This window comes from Ovis canadensis, chromosome 17 (assembly GCF_042477335.2).
Source record: "Ovis canadensis isolate MfBH-ARS-UI-01 breed Bighorn chromosome 17, ARS-UI_OviCan_v2, whole genome shotgun sequence".
In the NCBI taxonomy this organism is placed as follows: Eukaryota; Metazoa; Chordata; class Mammalia; order Artiodactyla; family Bovidae; genus Ovis; species Ovis canadensis.
In genome coordinates, this window is record NC_091261.1 from 71,470,235 (window position 1) to 71,494,137 (window position 23,903).

At 52.2% G+C, this 23,903-nt stretch overlaps 1 protein-coding gene across 1 annotated transcript; it reads right to left on the reverse strand.

Annotated features, from left to right (window-relative positions):
• Window positions 1–22,976, reverse strand: PLBD2 (phospholipase B domain containing 2). The gene is made up of 12 exons (XM_069558032.1): window positions 22,321–22,976; window positions 13,311–13,404; window positions 10,725–10,883; window positions 8,795–8,895; window positions 8,371–8,585; window positions 6,352–6,449; window positions 3,586–3,746; window positions 2,902–2,997; window positions 2,572–2,643; window positions 1,629–1,781; window positions 959–1,121; window positions 1–854 (listed from the first exon to the last, which is right to left on the reverse strand). Exons 1-12 carry the CDS (start codon window positions 22,953–22,955, stop codon window positions 687–689), a joined length of 2,115 nt encoding a protein of 704 aa, XP_069414133.1. The 5' UTR covers window positions 22,956–22,976; the 3' UTR covers window positions 1–686.
• Window positions 22,977–23,903: the final 927 nt, after the last annotated feature.

The window sequence follows — 23,903 nt, forward strand, 5'->3', positions numbered from 1 at the left end:
CTCGGCCTCTCTCGTTTAATGGCAGCACAGCCTGCGGTACGGTTCCGGTAGCAGGGGGCCTGTGGGCCCTGCCCGGAGGCCAAGGCAGACCGGCACTGGGGGGCGGGGGCCACGAAGCTGGAGCCAAGGGACTGACACTCCTGCTTGGCCCTGAGGAGAGCAGGACGCTCAGGCCTCTCCTGCCACAGGTAGCCAGAAACTTTGGTTTTTTGTAGGGTTTCCAGTTTCCGTCCTCCAGGAGGAGAAACCCCAGGGAGCGGACGGGCTGGGATGGGGATGAGAGGAGTGACACTGACCTGGAGCCAAAGCTCCAGAGCCACGGGCAGAACAGGGCTGGGATGTAGGCACTGGGGCCTCTCCTGCTGGCCCCACTGGGGGCCCAGGACCAGGTCCTGGGTCCCAAGGATGGTAGCGAAAAAAGCAGGAGAGAGACGCAGAGGGAAATGGGGATTGCATCACCCAGGCAGGGGAAACAGTCCCGCGCCCCCTGGGGTTCCATTCCCCACCCTGGAGGCCGCCCAGACAAGAATGAACCCGGCCCTGCCCCAGGTCCACATCCGGGCACAGCAGGGCGATGATGCACCCTCCCCTGCAGAGGAGGCAGGCGGGAGGGCAGGGTGGCAGCCAGTCGGGTGGTCCCCGCTGGGGTCAGCGAGGGCAGAAGGCAGCATAGCAGAGACAGAGCCTCAGTCCCAAGAGACCTCGATGGGCGAGAACTTCCAGAGGTCAGGCTGGCCCATGTGCAGCATGCCGCTGAAGGGCGAGGTGCTCCACTGGAATGGAGGCAGCTGGTCCCACGTGGGGCCGCTGACTGCCAGGAGGCGCAGGGCCTTGGCCAGGGCCGTGCTGGTCACCTGCAGGTGCGGGGAGGGCAGGTGGCTAAGTCATCCCAACCCAGGAAGCCCTGCGGCTCCCCCCAACTCTGACCACCCCACCCACAGCTGCCCGAGCCTGGCACCTTCACGTCGATGCCCCCGTGGGAGCGCTGGTGCAGAGCCTGGAAGGGGTAGGAGCCATTGGCAGGGTTGAGGTCAGAGCGGGCCGAGATGGCGTTCTCCCCATTGGGCTTGGGGGTGCAAGCTTTGCACAGTGACAGAGGGTCGTGCAAGAAGTCGTTGTACCTGGACGTGGAAGGAGAGGAAACACCAGTTGTGCTGGGAGGGGAGACCGGACTCCAAGCGGCAGCCCCCTAACCCGGCTGCCTGCGTTCAATGTGCCACCTGGGCTTCCGTCACCCACCCGCCTTGGCTGGTCACTCCACACCCATCACTCAGCCCTCGGCTCTGCCATCCCTTGCTCCGGGTAACCCTCTGGGCCCCCACTCCAGGCCAGGCTAGAGGCCCCGCTTTGACCCTTCACATCATTTCCTGGGGTTCAGACAGTGCTTGTTACACGTCAACATCACTGTGAGTACGGGATGGATCTCTGCATCCCCTGAGGGAGAGCGTGCTCCCCGAGGACCACGGGGGCACGTTCTGTGCCCTTGGCTGTCCAAGGTCCTGCTGACGCCTCAGTCCTGCTGTCACGGATGCATCACCCTCTGCTGACCCCTGGCTTGTCGGGAGGTGAAAATGAGTTACTATAAAGCTCCGCCACACGATTCTGGGCTCCCGGTCGCCCCCTCGCACCTCATAAGCCGCATCATGGAGTCCAGGTCGTGCACCAGCGAGTGGTTCCGTCGGAAGATCTGGGCCCGGGGGCTCCCGTCGTAGGAGAACCAGGCCCCGTAGCGGGCCACCAGGGCCGGCAGCCCGCTGGCATTGAACACAGACTCAAAGGACCTGCAGGGGACAAGGGTGGTCACTCACAACCCCCGCTGACTTTACCCGGCCACGGCCTGGGAGGCAGAGAGGGCAGTCGTGCCAGGACACGAACACCAACAACCCTGACGGTCAGGATGACAATAATCACGTCTTTTGCTTGTGCTGCTCGGAGGTCTCGTGGGGTGGCCAAGTAAAAGGTCTGGGCTCCAAGAGATGTGGGGTTCAAATTTTGACCTCACTACTGACCAGCTATGGATCCTTGGGAACTTTAGTTTCATCGGAGCCATGGTTACCACATGTGGTAGTTGTACAGATCAAAGGAAATAATCTAGGAAAAGCACCGTGAGGGGTAAGGGGTGCTGGTTGTGCAGCCGGTTAAAGCAGCTCCGGCTGGGGGCCCACGGCAGGGGTCGGCACCTGAGGCCAGCCACTCCCCACCACCCTGCGGCGGGTGCAGCCTGGGAGGCCCTACAGATGCCCACCTCACAACTATACCCCCAAACTGTCAGGGCTTTCCTGGTGAAGAGGGGTGTGGGGTGGGTTTCTTCCTTTTTTTGAAAGAATTTCACTTTTTCTTTTCTTTTTTCCCCCCGCTGGCTACACCACATGGCTTGCGGGATCTTAGTTCCCCAACCAGGGGACTGAACCCATACCCCACACAATAGAAGCATGGAGTCTTAATCCACTGAATCGCCAGAGAAGTCCCAGGGTGGGTTGCTTGGTGGAGCGAAAGAATCACCAGGGAAGGACCCCTCCTCTGCATGGAGAGCTGAGCAAAGGGAGGGGAATACCAGGAAGCAGGGCATACGGGATGTTGTAGCTGGCCCAGTAGGTCTTCTGGTAGAGCTCCGAGGTCCTGTCAGCCACCACCACCATGCCCCTGCAACCAGGAAGAGAAACGGGGTGCAAATGGTGAGAGAGAGGGCTCCCGCAGGCACTGCTGTGCTCAAGGACACCCGAAGGCTCCCCACTGCCCGCGGGTAGATTATGTCCCAAATCTTGAGCCCAATCTGTGGCTGCCTTCTCCTCCAGGCTCACCTTCCTGAGGTCTCCCCTCCCACACACATTCAGCGGCCTCCGGGCCCCCGCCAAGGTGGCTCCCTCTGCTGGGGTGCCCTGCCCCTTTCTGGGTACTCACGGGATCTGCTCCAGGACAGTGAGCACCCTTCTCCCAGGGCTGGGCCCGCCGGGGACGAACGCCTTGTAGTCCACGATCATCCACTGGTTGTTGTACCTGCCAGACCCCAGGAGGGAGAGCTGAACAGACCCGGGGCTGCTGCCCCAGCCGCCTGCTGTGGGCCACACACAGCCAGGAATCACGCAGCCAGGGTGCTCGGGGCGTGTCCAGCCATTCAACCATCACCTGGACACCGTGGCTCGCCCAGCTGTTCTCACACTCTCCTCTCATCATGCTGCTTACCTTCTCCAGAGGAGAAGTCTGTGGCTCCCTAGTACTTATTGGAACAAAGGCTAATTCTTCTGCCCAACATCCTAAGACCCTGTCCAATTCAGTTCTGGTGTCTCTGGCTCACAGGGTCCCCATCCACCCATGTCCACCTCCTCGGACGGCCCTCCCCACTATCCCCAGAGCTCTCAAGTTCCACGTTTCCTCCTGGCCTTTCTCTGGGAGCCTTCCCCAGGTGGAGGAGCCTGTGAGAGAGAGGTAAACCCTTTCCTTCCCCGTGCCTCCATTTCCCCACATATGAAACAAGAGGACTCTGCAAAGAGGGTGGGGTCTGTGGCCCTGGTGCCACGTCAGGTGCCCCCGGGGTCCTGAGTACTAGTAGGGATGTTGGGTGGGGGAGCCACGGTGCCCACTCACGTGCCACTGTTGAACCTCTTGAAGATGTCGGCCCAGGAGTCCCCGTCCAAGGCCAGGCGATTGGCCACAACGTTGCGCATCCACTCCAGCACGCAGCCCTTGGGCTGCACGTACTTCCACAGGGCCGGGTTCCTGTTGCCGATGGTGGTCTCCAGGGTCACCTGCGGGAGAGACCAGGGGCCGCTGCACTGAAGGGTCGCCTGACTCACTGCTGGAGCATGCTGCCACTTAGCGGCAGCGCTGTTGCACCATTCGTGGCTCCGAACTGTTGACTAGTTCTTTTTAAAAAAAAAAAAACTGGCCTCAGAAGCAGTATTTAGGGAGTCTACAGATGTGGGTGCGGAATCAGAACACCTTTATTTGCACTACCATCAAACTGAAACGCAGCATCTTCCACTGCTAACGTGGGTGACACGCCAATGTTATTAGCGGTACTTGAGACGGTCACCAACAGAGGTCATGGATGTTTTCCCACATGCGACAGGACTGCACACAACTCAGATCGTTTATGCTCCTTGTGCCTTCCAAATTATGGCAAGCGGCCCACCTGCAACCAGTTTCTTATTTAACATGCTAATAAAGCAGCACCTACCGGCAGACCCCAGAGACACTGCAGGCTCTGTCTCAGACCACCGTAAGGAAGCAAATATTGAAAGGAGGCAAGTCACATGAATTTTTATTTCCCAGCTCATAAAGAAGTTGTTTCCACCCTACCGTGTGTGTGTGCGCGCGCGCGCGTGCGTGTGTGCGCTCAGTTGCTCAGTCAAGTCCAACTCCACCATACTGTGTGTGTGTGTGTGTGTGTGTGTGTGTGCTCAGTTGCTCAGTCAAGTCCAACTCCACCATACCGTGTGTGTGTGTGTGTGTGTGTGCGCTCAGTTGCTCAGTCAAGTCCAACTCCACCATACCGTGTGTGTGTGTGTGTGTGTGCTCAGTTGCTCAGTCAAGTCCAACTCCACCATACCGTGTGTGTGTGTGTGTGTGTGTGCTCAGTTGCTCAGTCAAGTCCAACTCTTTGTGACCCCATGGACTGCAGCCTGCCAGGCTCCTCTGTCCAGGTAAGGATACTGGAGTGGGTTGCCATGCCCTTCTCCAGAGGATCTTCTTGACCCAGGGACTGAACTTGTGTCTCTTGCATTGGCAAGTGGATTCTTTACCACTGAGCCACCTGGGAAGCCTTTCCACTATACTATAATCTATATAATTTACTCTAAGTGTGCAATCTACTGTAAATGTACTATAAATGTGCAATAGTATCATTTCTTAAAAAACAATGTGCATACCCTAATTTAAAAATTGAAACGAAAAAAATACCAAACTGATTACAACAGGCACACTGAAGATCACTGATCATAGATCACTGCAATGAAAATAATAACAGTGAAAAAAATAAAACTGTTGCAAGGATAACCAACATGTGACACAGAGGTACAAACTGAACAAATGCTATCTCATCTATACTATCTAATCTAAAGTCTAGTATAAATGTGCAACAGTATTATCTTAAAAAACAATGTACATATCTTAATTTTAAAACAGAAAAGACAAAAACAATACAAACAAAAAAATGATTACAATAGTCATATTAAAGACCACTGATCACAGATCACCGTAACGAATACAATAATAATGAAAAAATGAAAAATATCGCGAGAACTACCAAAATGTGACACAGAGATACAAAACGAACGAATGCTGGTGGGAAAACGGTGTTGATCGACGTGCAGGGTTGTTAACAACCTTCAATTTGTAAAAATCACAGTATCTGCAGAGTGCAGTAAAACGAGGTATGCCTGTATATTAAAAGCTTAAACACTATTTCAATAAACACATGACAATGTAATTGGTCTCCTTTATCACCCTGTATATTGGTTTATGCATTTAAAAGTATTATTCTAAGAAGGGATTCAACAGCTCCCCAGACGGCCAAAGGAGCCCGTGGCACAGAAACAGTTAAGAACCCCAATAGAAGGTAAATTTCCCATTTGGACACTTTCCAGGTAACAGAATCAAACCGGGATCAATCCTGCAAGGATCCACTGTCCTTCCCCAGGCTTCACTCCTGCTTTCCCAGCCCCAGACCACAGCAAGGGGGCCCCCTCACCCACTGCCTGGCCCCTCTCAGGCTCGTTCCCACATCTAAGGGGACTAAATGCCCTGCTCCTCTCATAGACTAATAGAAACAAAAAAGGCCTTCCATCCCCCTCCCCAGGAACTGGTGTCTTCTGCATCTAGTCTGCTTTTTAAGGGATGTTTTTTCCTCCTCTGCAGTGTTGCCCTGGTGACCACAGGGCTTGCTGAAATCCACCAGGGGTGCCAGGAACAGATTTCTGAGAGTCTGGCACCCAGCCAGGAAAACGGATTAAAAACAACACGCTGGAATAAACAACACTTATGCAGAGAACCCGGCCAGGTTTAGAGGGGGCTTTGTGAAAAACAAGAGGAAAAGCAGAACAAGAAACAGCAGAGTCACAGTGGAGAGAGAAATGGCTTTTCCTAAATATGTAAACACAAAACAAGGTCACTGGGGCAAAGGATATTTTTAAAGGGCCCAGACCAACAATTTCCCAAGAGCTGGGTGACAATGCAGAGGTCCTGGTCAACCACAGGGTCTGGGGCCTGGGATCTCCATTTTCTGAGAGCACCCCCTGGTGGAGGACGGACTCACCCCGGGGTTGGGGGTGGGGACTGTCCACCTGCTGCACCCGAGCTGCCAGGTGAGAAGCTGCCCGGGGGAGGAGAAAGGTAACACAGAAGATGACTCACCAGCCCACTGCCAAGGATGTAGAAGTCATCACAGGAGAAAATGGTACCAGGGTAGGATGAGAAGATCACCTTGTTGCCAGGAGCCCGGGCGGATTCCGCTGCAAGGGCAAGAGTGAGCCGGAAAGGGGGCAGTGTGGGGGCTGGTCAGACAAGTCCATATGGGGACCCCCGCACCGCCACCCAACAAGACTCGGGGGCATCAGAGGAAGCCCCCCACTCCATTCTTTCTGAGAGTTAGCAAACCAGGCCATTGGTATAAAAGCTAGTAGCAAAATGGATACATAATTTTTTAATTATTATACCTTTTTTGGCTTTCCTTTGTTATTGCAAAAATCTACCACAAAAAAAAGATAATTCAGAGAGCAAATACCCAGAAGTCTCAGAGTACACACTCTGTTTTTTTGGGGGGGGTGGTTATCCCCTGCTTCACCAAGGACAAATAAAAATTGTGCTTAAGATTGCACTCGGTGATGTTGGGACAGATGTAGACACCGTGAAAGGATGGCCACCATCACCTAATTTACACGCCCATCACTTCACACAGCTACCCTTGTTGTGTGTGTGGTGAAAACACTTAAGGTCTGCTGTCTTGGCAGGTTTCAAGTATACAATACTGTGTTGTTAACCACAGTCACCACGGTGTGCTTCAGGGGAAGAAGACTTTAAAAATCTTACCTGTCTTCTAACTGGGAGCTGGTCCTCTCTGATCAACGACTCCCTATTGTGGTATGTAAGTAAGACCTAGTTCCCCCACCAGGGACTGAACCTGGGCCCACTGCACTGGGAGCACAGAGTCTTAGCCATTGGACCACGAGGACAGTCTCAAGTCTATTCATTTTTAGAAGGTCCATAGATGCACACATATAAATGCATCCCCCCAAATCTAGATGGATCCAAACCATAATGGCATCAGCGCTGTCCTCTTAGGAGAGGTCTGGAATATGGGAGGAGGGCATCAAGGGAGATGTATTTCTCCATCTCTAGTGCTGGAATTTGTGGCAGTGAGATCGCACTGACACATTACTAGTATAAAAAAATGTTTAAACAAATGAACGATGAGGTACATTTTATTTAAAAGTCCAGGAAAACAAAGTAACTAAATCTTCACAGAGATGATCCCCTGTGGGCTGCCGAGTGTTCCAATGACTGTTACTGTGTGTGTATCGTTTTGCCGTGTTTTCCAATTTTCTAGAACATTCGTGTATGACTTACGTAGGTTGTTGTTTTTTTTTTAAGATTGCTTTTTGATGTAGATCATTTTTAAAGTCTATATTAAATTTGTTACAATATTGCTTCTGCTGTTTATGTTCTGGTTTTGTGGCCTCCAGGCATGTGGGATCTCAGGGGCCCGATCAGGGATCAAACCCTCAGCCCCTGCATTGGCAGGTGAAGTCTAACCACTGGACCACCAGGGAAGTCCCTATTTCCCCACTTCTTGAACCTGAACTGGTCACTTGACTTGCTTTGTGCACCAGATTGTTGTGCCAGTTTCAGTGGGCCCTCAAGAGGCCTTCCACACTTCCCCGCCCAGATGTCACTGGAACAAGTCTGAGCTAGCCTGTGGGAGGACAAATGTCTGTGTAGCCCAGCTGTCACGTCATCCCAGCTGACAGCAAACCCCAGACATGCAGATGAGGCCATCCTAGGTCAGCCAGCCCACCCCAGCTGAATACAGAAGCACTGGTGAGCCTGGCCAAGGTCAGGAGGCTTGGTTCAGAATAACAAAACCACGCAGTTGACCCACAGACACCCACAGACATTGTGAGTAAAAAAAAATGGCTATTTTAAGCCTTCGTTTTAAATTTGGGGTGATCTGTTATGCAGCAGTATCTTGCTGATGATACACTTTGTGAGATAAAAATTAAAAGGAAATAAACAAGTTAACAATAACATGAACTCTTAGCATGGCCTTACAGTGACCCCAGTGTATACAGGGCCAAGACCCACACCTCCTAGCCCTGTGCGCACTGTGTACCGACAGACATGCCCACACACAGAGGTCCACCCACGTCTACCCACCTTGGGGCCCTTCTCTGAACTGGAACCAGTACTTCTTCATGACGCGCAGCATGTACTGGTAGGAGTGCCAGGTGTTGTGGGCGACCAGGAGGTCACTCTGGCCAGGCAGCAGTTTGATGAGGGCAGAACAGGAGCCAGAGCCCATAGCATGGTTGGTCTTGCTCTTATTCAGGGCCACCTCTAAGTCTTCAAGGTCCCCAGAGATCTGCAACAGTCTGTGGAGGGCCAGGGTGCTGGAGGGCTACCATACCTGCATTATGTACCCATTTCACAGAGGAGGAAGCTGAGGCACTGGGAGATCTGGCAACCGGTCCAAGGCCATGTAGCCAGGAAGTGGCAGGGCTGGTACTGGAACCCAGGCCAGTCTGACTGCAAGGCGCGTAGCCCTCTCCCCTGCCCTATGCACTCTGGGGGTGGCACTTACAGGAACCCCAAGGGTTTGATGGTGAACTTCCCAGTTGGAAAGGCCACACTGCCTTCATAGCTGTCCTCCAGGCCCTTCAGCTGCAGGAGGGTCAGCCGCACCTGGTGGGGGGAAAGGGATGGGGGCAGAGGGAGTGTGAGGCCTCTCCCCCACGCCCACACCTACTCCTGCAATGGTTAACCACAGCCACCCCTCCAAGCTAAGCACCCTCCTGCCATCACCTAACTGCATGTCTCCATTCTGTGCTAACCCCAAATCACCCCCCATAAGGGCCCAGCTCAAAGCCACCTCCTCCAGGAAGCCTCCCAGCCTGCCCTGGCCCACTGTGGACTGCTCCCTGTTCTGAGTTTCGTTACTGGCTATGCTGCTGGCTCAGGGCACTGGTCTCATGTGGCTGACTTCTCCCCAGTCACTGCCATTGTCCTGTAACCACGGAGTACATCACTGGGTCCCCCATGGGGCCTTGGCCTGGGCTGGACACACACCAGGCACTTAGCAAGCATCTGTAAGACAGATGGACAAAAGGACAGATGGATGGACGGGCAGGACTGATAGATGGATGGTGGCTGCTGAAGTAAACAAGAGGACGGAGAGAAAGGCAATCATCTAGATGGACGGGAGAGTGGAGAGAAGGACAGACGCTCAGGCAGGTGCTGAAGTAGATGGACAGGACAGGATGGATTCATTCCCTCATCTGTCAGTGCGCAGCAAACCTTCACTTATAAAGCACTGACGATGCGCCAGCCCCTGTGCTAGGTACTAGGGCCCGCACAGCAGACAAAGCGGATGTGGTCCTTGCCTGTCCTCATGGGGCCCGAGGCTGGCTGGAGACAGGCACTGAATGCCTTGTAAGAGTGCTACCAGGACGTGCAGAGAGGGCAGGCGGCCGTGAGGAGTGGTCGGGGGCGCCAGACAGAGGGGGAGGAAGGAGAGTGTTCCAGGCAGAAGGAACAGCACGTTCTAAAGCCCCAAGGCAAGAGGTAGAACATCTTGTTCATGGAACTGGGAGGAGGCCAGAGGCCAGAGCACAGATCAAGGTCGACAGGCGGTGAGGCTGGGGAGGGAAAGGGTGTCGCGGGCTTCTCAGGCCACATTATGGGCTGCGGCATCACCCTGGAACAACAGGGCAGCCCCTGGTGAGATTTATGAAGAGCCAAGAGAGAGCAGAGGGGATGGACCAACAGATGGACAGACAGATGCGTGCTGAGACTCTGATCAGAAAGATGAGGAATGAAGCAGGGAAGGTGGTCAGTCAGCAAGATGGCTAGACAGGTAGAAGGGAGGGCAGATGGACAGACAGGCAGATGATGAACCGCGACAGGTAACCAAACAGGATATAGCAACAAGGTGGGTGGACAGAAGATCTTGACGACCGGGCTAAGACGGGCAGATAGGTGACGGATGAATAAGAAGAAAGTGAAAGATGGACAGGCTTGTGGAGGGTGGACAGATGAGCTGGGCGGACAAACCAGATGCATGGATGCGTAAACAGATGGACAGATGGAAGGATGGGTGGGTAGGTAGAGGGGTGGCTGGGTGGGTGGTGTGGATGGAGAGACGGGTGGGTGGGTGGAGGGGGTGGATGGAGAGATGGGGGGGTGGGGGGGGTGGATGGAGAGACGGGGGGGTGGGTGGGTGGATGGAGAGATGGGTGGGTGGGGGGTTGGAGAGACGGATGTGTAGGAAGCAGAAAGGGAAGGGTGGACATGGAGGGAGGGAAGATTGGAGAGATGTGAGAATGGACGGGGAGGCAGATGGGTAGGTAGATGGGTGTGTGGGTGGGTGGGGGATGGAGGGAGGAAGACAGGGCTGGCTGATAGGAGTGGGAGACAGGTTGGCCAGTGGAACAGGGGCAGCTGCAGTGGCAGCAGGTCCCTGAAGCTGACCCAACCTGCCGCCCCAGCCCTCTGAGCATGGGGGCTGCGCCCACCTGGTGCCAGTAAGCAGAGCCATTGTTCAGCTCCATCTCCTTCTGCATCCACTCCAGGTTGGCCTCTAGAAAGTTCTTGAGCCTCTCGCAGTAACCGACTTCATACTCGAAGGGGCCGCAGTAATTCACCACTGTGTTCATCCAGTACATGTAGATGAGCTGGGGGCGGGGTGGTGGTGAGGTGGGCGAGGGCAGGGGTGGGGCAGCAGGGCTGCTCTCTTCCCTGAGGATCCCCCTGGCCCCCACTCGGGCTCAGAGGCCCCACTCCCATCCAGGTCTCCAGAGAGTCCAGAAGCCCTGGTGGGGACACCCCTGCACCTTCGCCCATGCCGGCTTCGGTCCCCCAGGGCCCTTCTCACCCAGCCAGCTCTTACTCCCTCCCAACAGGGCCCAATGCCCCTGGCCGCCTCCCTCTTCTGAAAGCCTTCAGCATTCACCATCTGTCCTAGATGACACCTCTTTTGCTACTGAGGACCCCCGTCCTCACCACAATCTATACATGTGGTTAGTCAGTCAATGACCAATTTTGTTGAGCACCTACTATGTCCTGCCTCACTGAGGACACAACCGTGAACTTGGCAAGAGAATCTCGTGCCAGTTCCCTGCCCTCAACTGCCACATGAACTAGCCTGGGCCGGGCTGGAGGACCAGAGCCCACATGACCCCAGTGGCCTCTGCCACCCCAGCTGATCCAGAGCCTCCCTGGGGGGCTGGTGTGCAAGCTCAGGGAGATAACGTGGGCAAACAGCCTGGCATGTGTGTCTGGGGTTCCTCACGTGAGAACCACTTTGGGCCTTGCCTCCGTGTTCCTGGCTCAGGCTACGAGGACCATGAGAGATGGAATCACGCCTCATTTACCACTGGGCACCCCAAACCACGAGGGCCTGACCCAGTGTCTGACCTCTCCCCAGACATCGAGGTCCCAGGAGGGCACCTCAACTGCAACTGGGGGTCAGAAAGAGGAGCGGGAGTTTACAGAAGGCTGTCGGGCCGTATCCCGTCTCCTGTGACGTGCTCTGACCCCTCACCACTATGCGTCTCAGACCCAGCACGCTGCGCGTTCATTTTCACGGCTCTGTCAGCCTGCACTGTGTTTGGTACCGCAAGCCGGTTGCCCGGGGGCTACCTGCGGGTGGCATTTGAGTGTTCCTGCCTCGGAGGCTGCTCTGAACCCCGCACGCGCATCCTCGGGTCACCTCTAGGGTACACGCCTGAGGAGCGGGGCCGCTGGGTCCTAAGGGACACGAGCGGGACATGAGCATTCAGCTCTACGAGCCAACGCAGACTTACTGTCCAGCAGGGGTGTCACACCCCCACGCACCCCGTGGGAGCACGGCTGGCACACCACAGCCTCACCCATTCCCAGTGCCTTCTGAAAGGTGTGACTACCGCTTTTAAACAGCCCCAAGGCAGTTAAAGCAACACAAAAGCTGGTTTACAGCTTCATCAAATGTAGTAAAGCCAGTTTAACCCAAGGAAGGGAGTGGAAATAACTCGTTCCACTCACTGATGAATGGATAAATAAAACTGTCTATCCCTAAGATGCGATATTATTCGGCCATAAAAAGGAATAAAGTTCTAACACACACTAAAACATGGAGGAAACTTGAAAACAAGTGAAAGAAGCCAGTCACACAAGGCCACATACTGTATGATCTCTCTCATAGGAATTGTCCAGAATAAGCCAATCCGTAGAGACAGAAAGGAGATTAGCGGTGGCCAGGGGCTGGGTGAAAGGGTGGAAAGGGAAGTGACTGCTAACGGGTATGGGGTTTCTTCCTGGGGTGATGAGAATGTTCTGGAATTAGACACTGGTGGTGGTCGTGCAACCTTATGAATATAGTAAAAACCACTGGAGTGTACACATTTTAAAATGGTGAATTTTATGGCATGTGAATTCTATCTCAATAAAAATGAATGAAGGAATGAAAGGGAATGGGCACGGCAGCCACCCCGTGTAGTTTGGTGTGTGTCTCTGGGCTAGGGGAGGCAGGGGAATGGTGTTGAGAAGGGGATTTCAATTAATATTAGTAACATTCCAGGGCAGAGAAGGCAATGGCACCCCACTCCAGTACTCTTGCCTGGAGAATCCCATGGATGGAGGAGCCTGGTAGGCTGCAGTCCATGGGGTCGCCAAGAGTCGGACACGACTGAGCGACTTCACTTTCACTTTTCACTTTCATGCATTGGAGAAGGAAATGGCAACCCACTCCAGTGTTCTTGCCTGGAAAATCCCAGGGACGGGGGAGCCTGGTGGGCTGCAGTCTATGGGGTCGCACAGAGTCGGACAAAACTGAAGTGACTTAGCAGCAGCAGTAGCAGCAGCAACATTCTAGGGTTTAGTTTGGGCGTTTATTTTATTATTAAGCTTTGTAACTTGAAAACGCGTTGTGTTTTCACATGTATCAAGGAGTACCCAGAGTAAATGTTTAACAAAAACAGGTGAGCCTTTTCTTCCCAACTGGATGGAAGGTTGGGGGTGGGGGAGAGCCCCCTACACACATCTCAGACCCCTCCGAAGCTCTCTAGGGAACACGCTTGCTGGGTGGGGGGAGTCCCAGGTTCCCCGACCGACCAGGCCCTTACCTCCTCGGACACAGCTGCCTCCACCACGCCCGCGGCGTAGGCCTGCAGGCTGTCATTGAAGCGGCCGTTCGTGTGCAGCTCCAGAAAGGCCCACCTGCAGAGGTAGGAGAGGGGGACACCTGGTCAGCGAGGGGGCAAGTGTGAAAGGGGCACTCAGCTCGGCTTGCGGCTGTCTGCAGCTTTAAACCACAGATGACAACTCAGTGGCGAACTGCCATTCACATGGATGTCTGTCGGTCTGTCTCCATGCACGTCTCAGGCTGAGTCCCTAAAAACAGAACTGCTGGGTCAAAGGATACTCGGACTTTTATTTTTAACAGATGCTGACAAACAGAGCTGAACTAACCCTTGCTTCCCGCCCCGCCCCCATAATACCAGCCGCTCCCTAGTGAGGGTTTCCTCTGCGCCAGGCACTGTTCTAGTCATTTCCATATCTTTTTAATTTTTAAAATGCATTTATTTATTTTTGGCATCGCTGGGTCTCGTTGCTGCGGTGGGCTTTCTCTACTTGCAGCGTGTAGACGTCTCATTTGGTGAAATTCTCTCTATACATATTAGCCCACTGGCTTGTCACTGATATGGAAAATGCCTGTATTTTAATAGGTTTTTCCTTTTTTTTGCCATGGAGTGGTTTTCAGCTTTGTCCTATCTTTCCTTTATGGTTCTGGATTTCATCCTTGCTCCAAGGACAGAGAAATATTCACCCAGGTGACTTCTGTAACTAAGGAAAACATTTGTGAAGGTAATTTCTTTTAAGAAAATGAGGGCGACAGAAGACACCGGTGAAACCTTGAAGAAGTTACATGACAGGAGAGCCAGGCTGAGCCAGGGCTGTCCCATGGAGAGTTGGCTACAAAGCCACCAAAGAGCTCCAGGACAAGAACAGCTCTGCCCTAGAGAAGATACAGCAGAGATAACGACTATCGAACACTCACACCCCAAAGTTTCGCCAATCAAGCTTCTGGGACCACCTATGGGAGCTGGACATAAAGGGCATACGAGAATGAATGCAACTGCTGTGATGAGAAAAGGATCCCCTGAGGAGGTACACTCCTGCTGCTACTGAGTAAAATCTAGGAAGGCTTCTCAGAAGAGGTGATAGTTGCTCCGGGTTTTGAAGTTTAAGTAGGAGCTTGCAGGAAGAAGGGAGTCAGAGGGAGGAGAGGGAAAGTAAAAGAAAGAAGTGCAAGCTCTGGAAGTTCCAAAGCAAAGAAATTGAGCCGCAAGATAAAATGGAGCTGTGGGGACGTGTGATGGGGCCCCGACACAGTGGAAACAACTCCCAGTGCTAAGCACATCACATGTTTACTTTTCGCTCTAAATTCTTCGAACATGTACAGCTGTGGGACCCGAGGCTCAGAGAGGTGAAGCCACTTGCCCAAAGTCACACAGCAAGTAAGTGAAGGAGCTGAGACTAGCAGTGCAGAGCATGTGCTCTGAGTCTCTAACGTAACTGAGTTTTGTGGGCAACTGTTTAGTCCTTAAAGGTGAAGGGGTCAGTTCTTACCAAAGGAATATGACAGCCATGGACTTCCAGGTCATGGCTCACATAGAATCACAGCTAAGGACAGGAAAACACAAGAGCCTAGAAGAAAGGTCTTAAATTTCAAGGAAAGCAGAAAACAAAGAGAGCCTAGGCTTGTGGCTCCCTCAGGGTGACTTTGAATCCCCAGGTCTGTCTGTTACTGACTGTGTACCTTTGGGCAAATTGCCCTCCCTGGGCCTCGGTTTTCTCACCTGTAAAATGGGCAAAGTGACTCCCACTTCAGAGTGTTGTCATGGCAGGTGCCAGAAGAGAACTCTAGTAGATTTGGTGGTGGGAAGAAACCTCAAACAGAGCCCAATATGTAGATTTACTTATGACCGCCCCCACAAAAAAAAAAATCATAGGGAATCAAGAGAGAATGTATACAAATTACCTAAAACCAAAAAAGCTGTTCAGATGCTAAGTCTTGGTGATAACTGAAAGGTCAGTGGCCTTCCTCCAGAGAGCCCCTCCTTAAGAGCTCTCTGGCGGGGAGCAGGCTCAGTTAAGGCCATGGTGCCGAGTCTGCGGACTCAGGCAGTGGCGAGAACCCACCCTGTGGCCCGGACTCTCACAGCCCTTATGGAGGCGTAGGAGGGTCCTTGTTCACAGCAACCCTTTTTTTTTTTCTTCTGGCTGTACTGCTTGGCTTGCAGGATCTTAGTTCCCCAATCAGGGACAGAACCCGTGCCCTCTGCAGTAGAAGCTCAGAGTCTTAGCCACTGGACCACCAGGGAAATCCCTGGCATTTCTGAGTAGAGCTGGAGAAACCTGGACCTTCTCGAAACATCTGGTGTTAGGGGCCTAACACAATAACCTACCCACAGATGCAGTGGGCGTAGGGAACCTCATGACAGGCTGCCGTGTGTAAGGAGGTGTCAGACACTACAGGATTAGAGAAGGACAAATGGTGGATTCAGGATTACCTCATGTTCAAAAGCATTACACACACACAGAGACACACACCAGTACACACACGTTACACACAGAGACACACACAAGTACACACACGTTACACACAGAGACACACACCAGTACACACACATGTTACACACACAGAGACACACACCAGTACACACACATGTTACACACAGAGAGACACACACCAGTACACACATGTTACACAGAGAGAGACACACCAGTACACATACACGTTACACACACAGAGACACACACACCAGTACACACACACGTTACACACACACAGAGACACACACCAGTACACACACATGTTACACACACACGTTACACACACAGAGACACACACCAGTACACACACACGTTACACACACAGAGAGACACACCAGTACACACACGTTACACACACAGAGAGACACACACCAGTACACATACATGTTACACACAGAGAGACACACACACCAGTACACATACATGTTACACACACAGACACACACACCAGTACACACACATGTTACACACAGAGACACACAAGTACACACACATGTTACACACAAACACACAAGTACACACACATGTTACACACAGAGACACACACAAGTACACACACATGTTACACACAGAGACACACACACCAGTACACACACATGTTACACACACAGAGACACACACCAGTACACACACACGTTACACACAGAGAGACACACCAGTACACACACGTTACACACACAGAGAGACACACACCAGTACACACACATGTTACACACACAGAGACACACACCAGTACACACACGTTACACACAGAGACACACACCAGTACACACACACGTTACACACAGAGACACACACACCAGTACACACACATGTTACACACACAAGTACACACACGTTACACACAGAGAGACGCACACAAGTACACACACATGTTACACAGACACACACAAGTACACACACATGTTACACACACAGAGACACACACACCAGTACATACACACGTTACACAGAGAGAGACACACCAGTACACATACATGTTACACACAGAGACACACACCAGTATACACACGTTACACACACACACACACCAGTACACACACACGTTACACACACAGAGACACACACACCAGTACACACACATGTTACACACACAGAGACACACACCAGTACACACACGTTACACACAGAGACACACACCAGTACACACACACGTTACACACACAGAGACACACACCAGTACACACACATTACACACACAGAGAGACACACACCAGTACACACACACATTACACACAGAGAGACACACACCAGTACACACACGTTACACACACACGTTACACACACAGACACACACCAGTACACATACACGTTACACACACAGAGAGACACACACCAGTACACACACATGTTACACACACACAGAGAGACACACACCAGTACACACACATGTATGTATATATGTTTAGGCCTGTTAGGCACAGAAAATTCTGGAAGAAAGAACTCACAGTGGTTTCATATATAAAAAGAAAGAATGGGGACACAGTTTATCTTCCACATCCCATCTCACCTTTCTAAACTGCTAGAATTTTTTTACCATGAATAGTTAAGTGTGTGCTCAGTCATGTCCGACTGTTTGCAACCCCATGGACTCTAGTCCACCAGGCACCCCTCTCCATAGCACTTTACAGGCAATACTGGAGCGGGTTGCCATTTCCTTCTCCAGGGGATCTTCCCAGTCCAGGGATCAAACCCACATCTCTTGCATCTCCCGCACTGGCAGGTGGATTCCTTACCACTAGCGCCACCTGGGAAGCCCAGAACAGTTAAGTACTATTAACTATTAACCTAATAATTAAGTACAAAAATATAAAAGAATGCAGCGTGACTCTTTCAAGCTGGATGAAAAGGAAAAGAATGAGTGGACAGTAATAATCCACTCCCGGCGAGGCCACGGTACTGTAAACAAGGAATCAGTCGAGACAGTGCCTCATTACAGTGCCTCCTGCATTCCTCCCTGGGCTGCCTTATACCAAAGGGCAACCAGGGTGATTCCATTTGGATGGTGAAGTTTATTTACTTCACCGGAGTCCTCAAAAAACCTGGTCAGGTGGGTTTCAGCCTATCTTTCCAGAACACCTTGGAAAGACCTTCATTCAGAGAGGATTTCGGTGCTGAAGCCCCTGAGGCTGATCTCTGAGGATCCCTCTGTTGCTTCAGACCTTAAGCCCTTATCAAATGACTCTTTTCCAGAACCTTGCAAGGCTGTCACCATTCTCACCACGAAAGTGAGTGAGCTGCTCTTGATCACCTGTAGTAAGTGTCCAGGTAAAGATCTGAACCTAGATCTCTCTACTGTTAAACCTGAAACCTTGCTGCAAACCAAACCTTCATACTTTTTCAGCCTCAGTTTTCCCATCTGTAAAATGGGAAGGTTTGGACATTAGCAAATGACTTCTGGAATCCCTCACTGCCATGCTGGCTGACAAGTTTGAGATACTATCCCAGTTCCTGGACAAAAAACCAAAAACACAACAACAATAACAACAGAAAGCAAACTACTGAGAAGAGAGTGTTTCTAAAGAAAAATGTTCCCATTAGACTATTCTTGATTCAGAGATCATGGCCTTCCTGCTTGTTTGGTTCTAAAACAGCTGATCACTTTAGAAGATGAAAAGGGAAGAGATCGATAAATATTGTTCTGGTTTCTTTCTAATGCACTTGTTTGACAAAAATAAAAGTCAGCTGCACTGCATCTATTTCCTCAATTTTTTTTTTTTTCTGGAAAGTCTATGGCCCACGCTGTGATTTTATGTCAGGGGCCACAAATACGTCTGAGATGACGCCAGGGTTTAATGAAGAGGCCACATTTGAGAAGAGCCAGACCATTCTTGTGAAATGAGCATGTGCGCATGCTCAGCTGCCCAGTCGTGTCTGACTCTTTTGCAACCCATGGACTGCACCCCACCAGGCTCTTCTGTCCATGATTTCCCAAGCAAGAATACTGGAGTGGGTTGTCATTTCCTCCTCCAGGGGACCTTCCCAACCCAGGGATTGAACCCATGTCTCCTGCATTGGCAGACGGATTCTTTACCACTGAGCTACCAGGGAAGCCCAGGACACGAGCAGGTCACAAATCTCCCTTCCCCATCACTGCTGTTTCAGCGTATAGTCCTGGACGTCCTCTACTATGTGGGATGTCCTGCCTTATCTGTGTCTATCACTCCTTTTCCATTTACATGTAAAGTTGATCTTTTGTGACTTTTCACAGAAACAGTTGGATAACTAATAAGAACCTGCTGTAAAGCACAAGGAACTCTATTCAATACTCTTTAAAGGCCTATATGGGAAAAGAATCTTAAGAAAAAAAAAAGAGTGGATATATGTATATGTATAATGGATTCAATTTGCTATATACTTAAAACACAACATTGTAAATCAACTATACTTCAATAAAAATTTTTTAAAAAGAGTTGGGTGATAATTAGCCATTTTACTAGGCTGTGTTTCTGCTTGTTGGGTGGTAGATCTGGGTTGTTTCCCAGCTTCCTATTAGGTTAATTCCCTCTTATTGGTATTTACTTCCTCTCTCAACTTGAAGGCAATTCAGATCCAACAGCTGGTTGGGGGGGATCAGGTCAGAAAAGGTAAGGTTGGAGGGGGTCAGCCTCCCCAGGACCAAGGCCAGAGCCAGGCTGGGGCAGGCGCTGCCTCTGGGGGCATCTCTGATCCGCCAAGTGTCAAGCCCTAAATGTTTCAGGCTTCATGGGGACTGTCAGTCCAGTCAGATACAGCACAACTGAAAGAGGAGAGATTATGGGTGAAGGGACCACGTAAGTTATCCTGAAAATTCCAGGATCTGGTGAAAACTCAGGGACAGAGAGGAGGGAAAGATGTCAATTCTAGGCGAACAGAAGAGTCAAATCATGACTTCCACTCTCCAAAAATTGAGACAAGTCAGTCGACCCCAGATCAGAGGTTCAGTTGCTTGGATACCCCAGCTGTCTTTCTTACATCTCACTCCTGAGTTCTCAAGAGAGTGTCTTTGGGAGGAATTCCCTGGTGGTCTAGTGGTTAAGATTCGGTGCTTTCACTTCCACAGCCTGGATTCAATCCTTGGTCCAGGAACTGAGATCCGACAAGCTGCAGAGCGCAGCCTCCCCCCCAAAAAAAGAGGGTGTCTGAGGGCTTCAGTTTTCTAGCTTATAAAATGGGGGCTTCCCATGCAGTTTTCCCTCCATCATAGTCCCAAATGCTGTCAGACCCAGAAAGACAGGGACAGCGTGGACAGAAAAGATGCTGGATCAGTGAAGTGAGAGCACGGAGTGTAGAAGAGACCAGGCTCCACTTCTCAGTTTCCCCAGCTGTAAAACAGGAGCAGAAGACACCCATTTCTTTTCTCTTTCATTCACTCCTTCCTTTAGTAAATAAACAGAGATACTCTGTGATCCCCCTGAATTTTCCTTCGAACCCCACCTTCAAGGGAGGAAACAGGCTCAGAGAGGTGAAGTGATTTGCCCAAGTCACACAGCACCAGCGCTGAGCCTGGAAGAACTTTCCATCCAGCACAATCGTGGGAGCCCTCTCCCCACTTTTCTGTTTTCCGTAACAGCAACACAGCCCAGTGGGGAACTGCTGGGGCCAAAGCCCCTCTCCCATGTTGAGCCTTACCTCTGTGCCTTCTCCCAGCTGATATCCAGGCAAAGACTGTCATGCTCTCTTAGCTCTGCTGCTGCTAAGTCACTTCAGTCGTGTCCAACTCAATGCTACCCCACAGACAGCAGCCTAGCAGGCTCCTCCGTCCCTGGGATTCTCCAGGCAAGAACACTGGAGTGGGTTGCCATTTCCTTCTCCAATGCATGAAAGTGAAAAGTGAAAGTGAAGTTGCTCAGTCCTGTCCAACTCTTTGCGACCCCATGGACTACAGCCTATCAGGCTCCTCCATCCATGGGATTTTCCAGGCAAGAGTACTGGAGTGGGGTGCCGGTGCCTTCTCCGTTAGCTCTCCTGCTGCTAAGTCACTTCAGTCATGTCCGACTCTGTGCAATCCCATACACAGCAGCCCACCAGGCTCCCCTGTCCCTGGGATTCTCCAGGCAAGAACGCTGGAGTGGGCTGCCATTTCTTTCTCCAGTGCATGAAAGTGAAAAGTCAAAGTGAAGTCGCTCAGTCATGTCCGACTCTTTGCGACCCCATAGACTGCAGCCTACCAGGCTCCTTCGTCCATGGGATTTTCCAGGCAAGAGTACTGGAGTGGGGTGCCATTGCCTTCCTTCTCCAATTAGCTCTGCTAAGCAGAGCCAAAAATATATGAGTCAGCAGAGACTGGGTCACCAGATTCTAGTGTCATATCTCACAGAGTTCTGGTTTCCTTTGTGGATGCCAGCCCACCCTGTGGCTTCCTCTCCCTGGAACCCCTCCCAGATTAGCCCCACTCAGCTCCTGTGTCTGCAGTAAAACCTCTTCCCACGATCTCAGGTCTATCTGTCTAACACCCTCCCAAGTGCCACAAAGCCCCAGAACTGGGGTGTCCTCAGTGTCCTGTGCCTCCCCAACACCTGCAGGAATGAATGCATGCCAGCAAATTGGATGAGTCCAGGATGGGACAGTGTCCTTAGGGACACACAGGGTTCCCTAAGACCCTCCACACAGCCTGGGTCCTGGGCCTGGGCCACGCTGACAAGCCTAGGAGGCAGATGTTCCCCCACTTCCAGGATTTTCCCTCCTCACAGTTTCCCCCACTGAATGGGGGGCCCCTCAACTCTGTGTCCCCATGGCCAAGCACACCAAGTGAGTGAGTGAATGAATGAATGGGCACAAGCCCTGGTACAAGGCCTGAGAAAGGCACCGCCCAACTTCCCAGGCAGAGCATATCCTCAAATTCCAAGCCACAAGATGGGGAAATGAGAGCCCAGACAGGCAGAGGAGTTAGGTAAGAGCCAGACATCAGAATGACAGCCCAGAGCCCAGTGACAAGGACAGTGACGATGACTGCCAAAGACAGAGTCCTTGGCTCCATACTGAGCATCTGGACAAGCGACTTTCCCCTGGACCAGGAGAGACTAGGGAAGCGGGGAGCAGAAGCCAAGCAAGGATACCATCTGGGTCTTTGTGAATTCGGGGACTCTCTGTTTTCAGACTGGCCTGGAATCCAAGCTCAGTTCTACTGCTCTGGTTCCAGAAAGGAGGCAGGTGGGGCTGGCACCCACAGGGTAATCTACAACGAAGGAAGTGAGAATTTCTCCTAGAGAGGTAGTACTATCCCTCCGGTCCCTGGGAGTGAGACGGGGGTTGGAGGAGGAAAGCGCTGGCCTATGTGGGGATTACTGTGTCGCCAGGGAAACAGAGGTCCTCTCATCCCTGGCAGAAGGCAGACTGGCCCCGGTGAGCTGAGGGAGGCTGCACTGGCCCCACCCAACCACGGCGCTGCAGCCTCGGAGGAGGGAAACTGGCCCGCAGGGAGACAAGGATGGGACTCTGTCACCGGCAAGAGGCCGGTCCTAGGGGCCGGCGAGGCCCGGCGCCCACGCAACTCCCTCCCCCGGCCGGCCCGCGCGAGATCCGGCCAACCCTTACCCGGTCTCGCGGATGGCGTTGGTAAGGTTGGCCCAGGCTACGGCGTCAGGGTGGCGGCCATCCACCAGGCTCAGCTGGCCCGTCTCGGGGTCCAGGAGCAGCGAGCGGCAGCGGGAGGCGGGCGGAACCGGCATCCCCCGTCCCCGTTGGCCCCTCGGGGTCGGGATCGCGCCGGTCAGGCCGCTCAGGAACAGCCCGACCAGCAGGGCCAGCACCAGGGCCAGCGCCAGCGCCCGCGTCACTGCCCGGGCCAGGCGGCCGCCCGGGTAGCCATACATCGGGGCCACCATGACGGCGCGGAGCTGGGCGCCGCAGCCCGGCTCACGTGACAGCACTCCTCTGCGCAGGGCGGGGCCTGGGCGAGCCGGGGAGGGCTGGATACGGCAGGCGACGGGGCTTGGGCCGAGCCTTTCCGAGTGGGCGGTGCCCTGGGGGCGGGACGTGAAGGGCGGGGCCATCTTAAAGGGGACAGGCACCCTCCTTTGCCTACTCAAACCTTTCCGTAGCACTCTTCCTCCCAACTTTTTTTTTTTCTCTGAGACTGTGCGATCTTCGGAGAAGGCAATGGCACCCCACTCCAGTACTCTTGCCTGGAAAATCCCCTGGACGGAGGAGCCTGGAAGGCTGCAGTGCATGGGGTCGCTGAGGGTCGGACACGACTGAGAGACTCACTTTCACTTTTCACTTTCATGCGTTGGAGAAGGAAATGGCAACCCACTCCAGTGTTCTTGCCTGGAGAATCCCAGGGATGGGGGAGCCTGGTGGGCTGCCGTCTCTGGGGTCGCACAGAGTCGGACACGACTGAAGCGACTTAGCAGCAGCAGCAGCAGCAACACTAGTAAAGTAATGCTCAAAATTCTCCAAACCAGGCTTCAGCAGTACGTGAACTGTGAACTTCTAGATGTTCAAGCTGGTTTTAGAAAAGGCAGAGGAACCAGAGATCAAATTGCCAACATCTGCTGGATCATCGAAAAAGCAAGAGAGTTCCAGAAAAAACATCTATTTCTGCCTTATTGACTATGCCAAAGACTTTGACTGTATGGATCACAATAAACTGTGGAAAAATCTGAAAGAGATGGGAATACCAGAGCACCTGACCCGCCTCTTGAGAAACCTGTATGCAGGTCAGGAGGCAACGGCTAGAACTGGACATGGAACAACAGACTGGTTCCAAATAGGGAAAGGAGTACATCAAGGCTGTATATTGTTACCCTGCTTATTTAACTTCAATGCAGAGTACATCATGAGAAACGCTGGGCTGGAAGAAGCACAAGCTGAAATCAAGATTGCCAGGAGAAATATCAATAACCTCAGACATGCAGATGACACCACCCTTATGGCAGAAAGTGAAGAGGAACTAAAAAGCCTCTTGATGAAAGTGAAAAAATTGGCCTAAAACTCAACATTCAGAAAACGAAGATCATGGCATCTGGTCCCATCACTTCATGGGAAATAGATGGGGAAACAGTGGAAACAGGGTCAGACTTTATTTTGAGGGGCTCCAAAATCACTGTAGATGGTGATTGCAGCCATGAAATTAAAAGACACTTACTCCTTGGAAGAAAAGTTATGACCAACCTAGC

Coding starts and splice junctions, on each gene's coding strand:
- PLBD2 (XM_069558032.1), bottom strand. CDS start 22,955: ATGCACTGCAGCCTTCCAGGCTCCTCCGTCCAGGGGATTTTCCAGGCA. Junction 8,586..8,794: donor ATCAAACCCTTGGGGTTCCT/GTAAGTGCCACC, acceptor GGCCCTCCACAG/ACTGTTGCAGATCTCTGGGG. Junction 3,747..6,351: donor ACATCCTTGGCAGTGGGCTG/GTGAGTCATCTT, acceptor TCTCTCCCGCAG/GTGACCCTGGAGACCACCAT.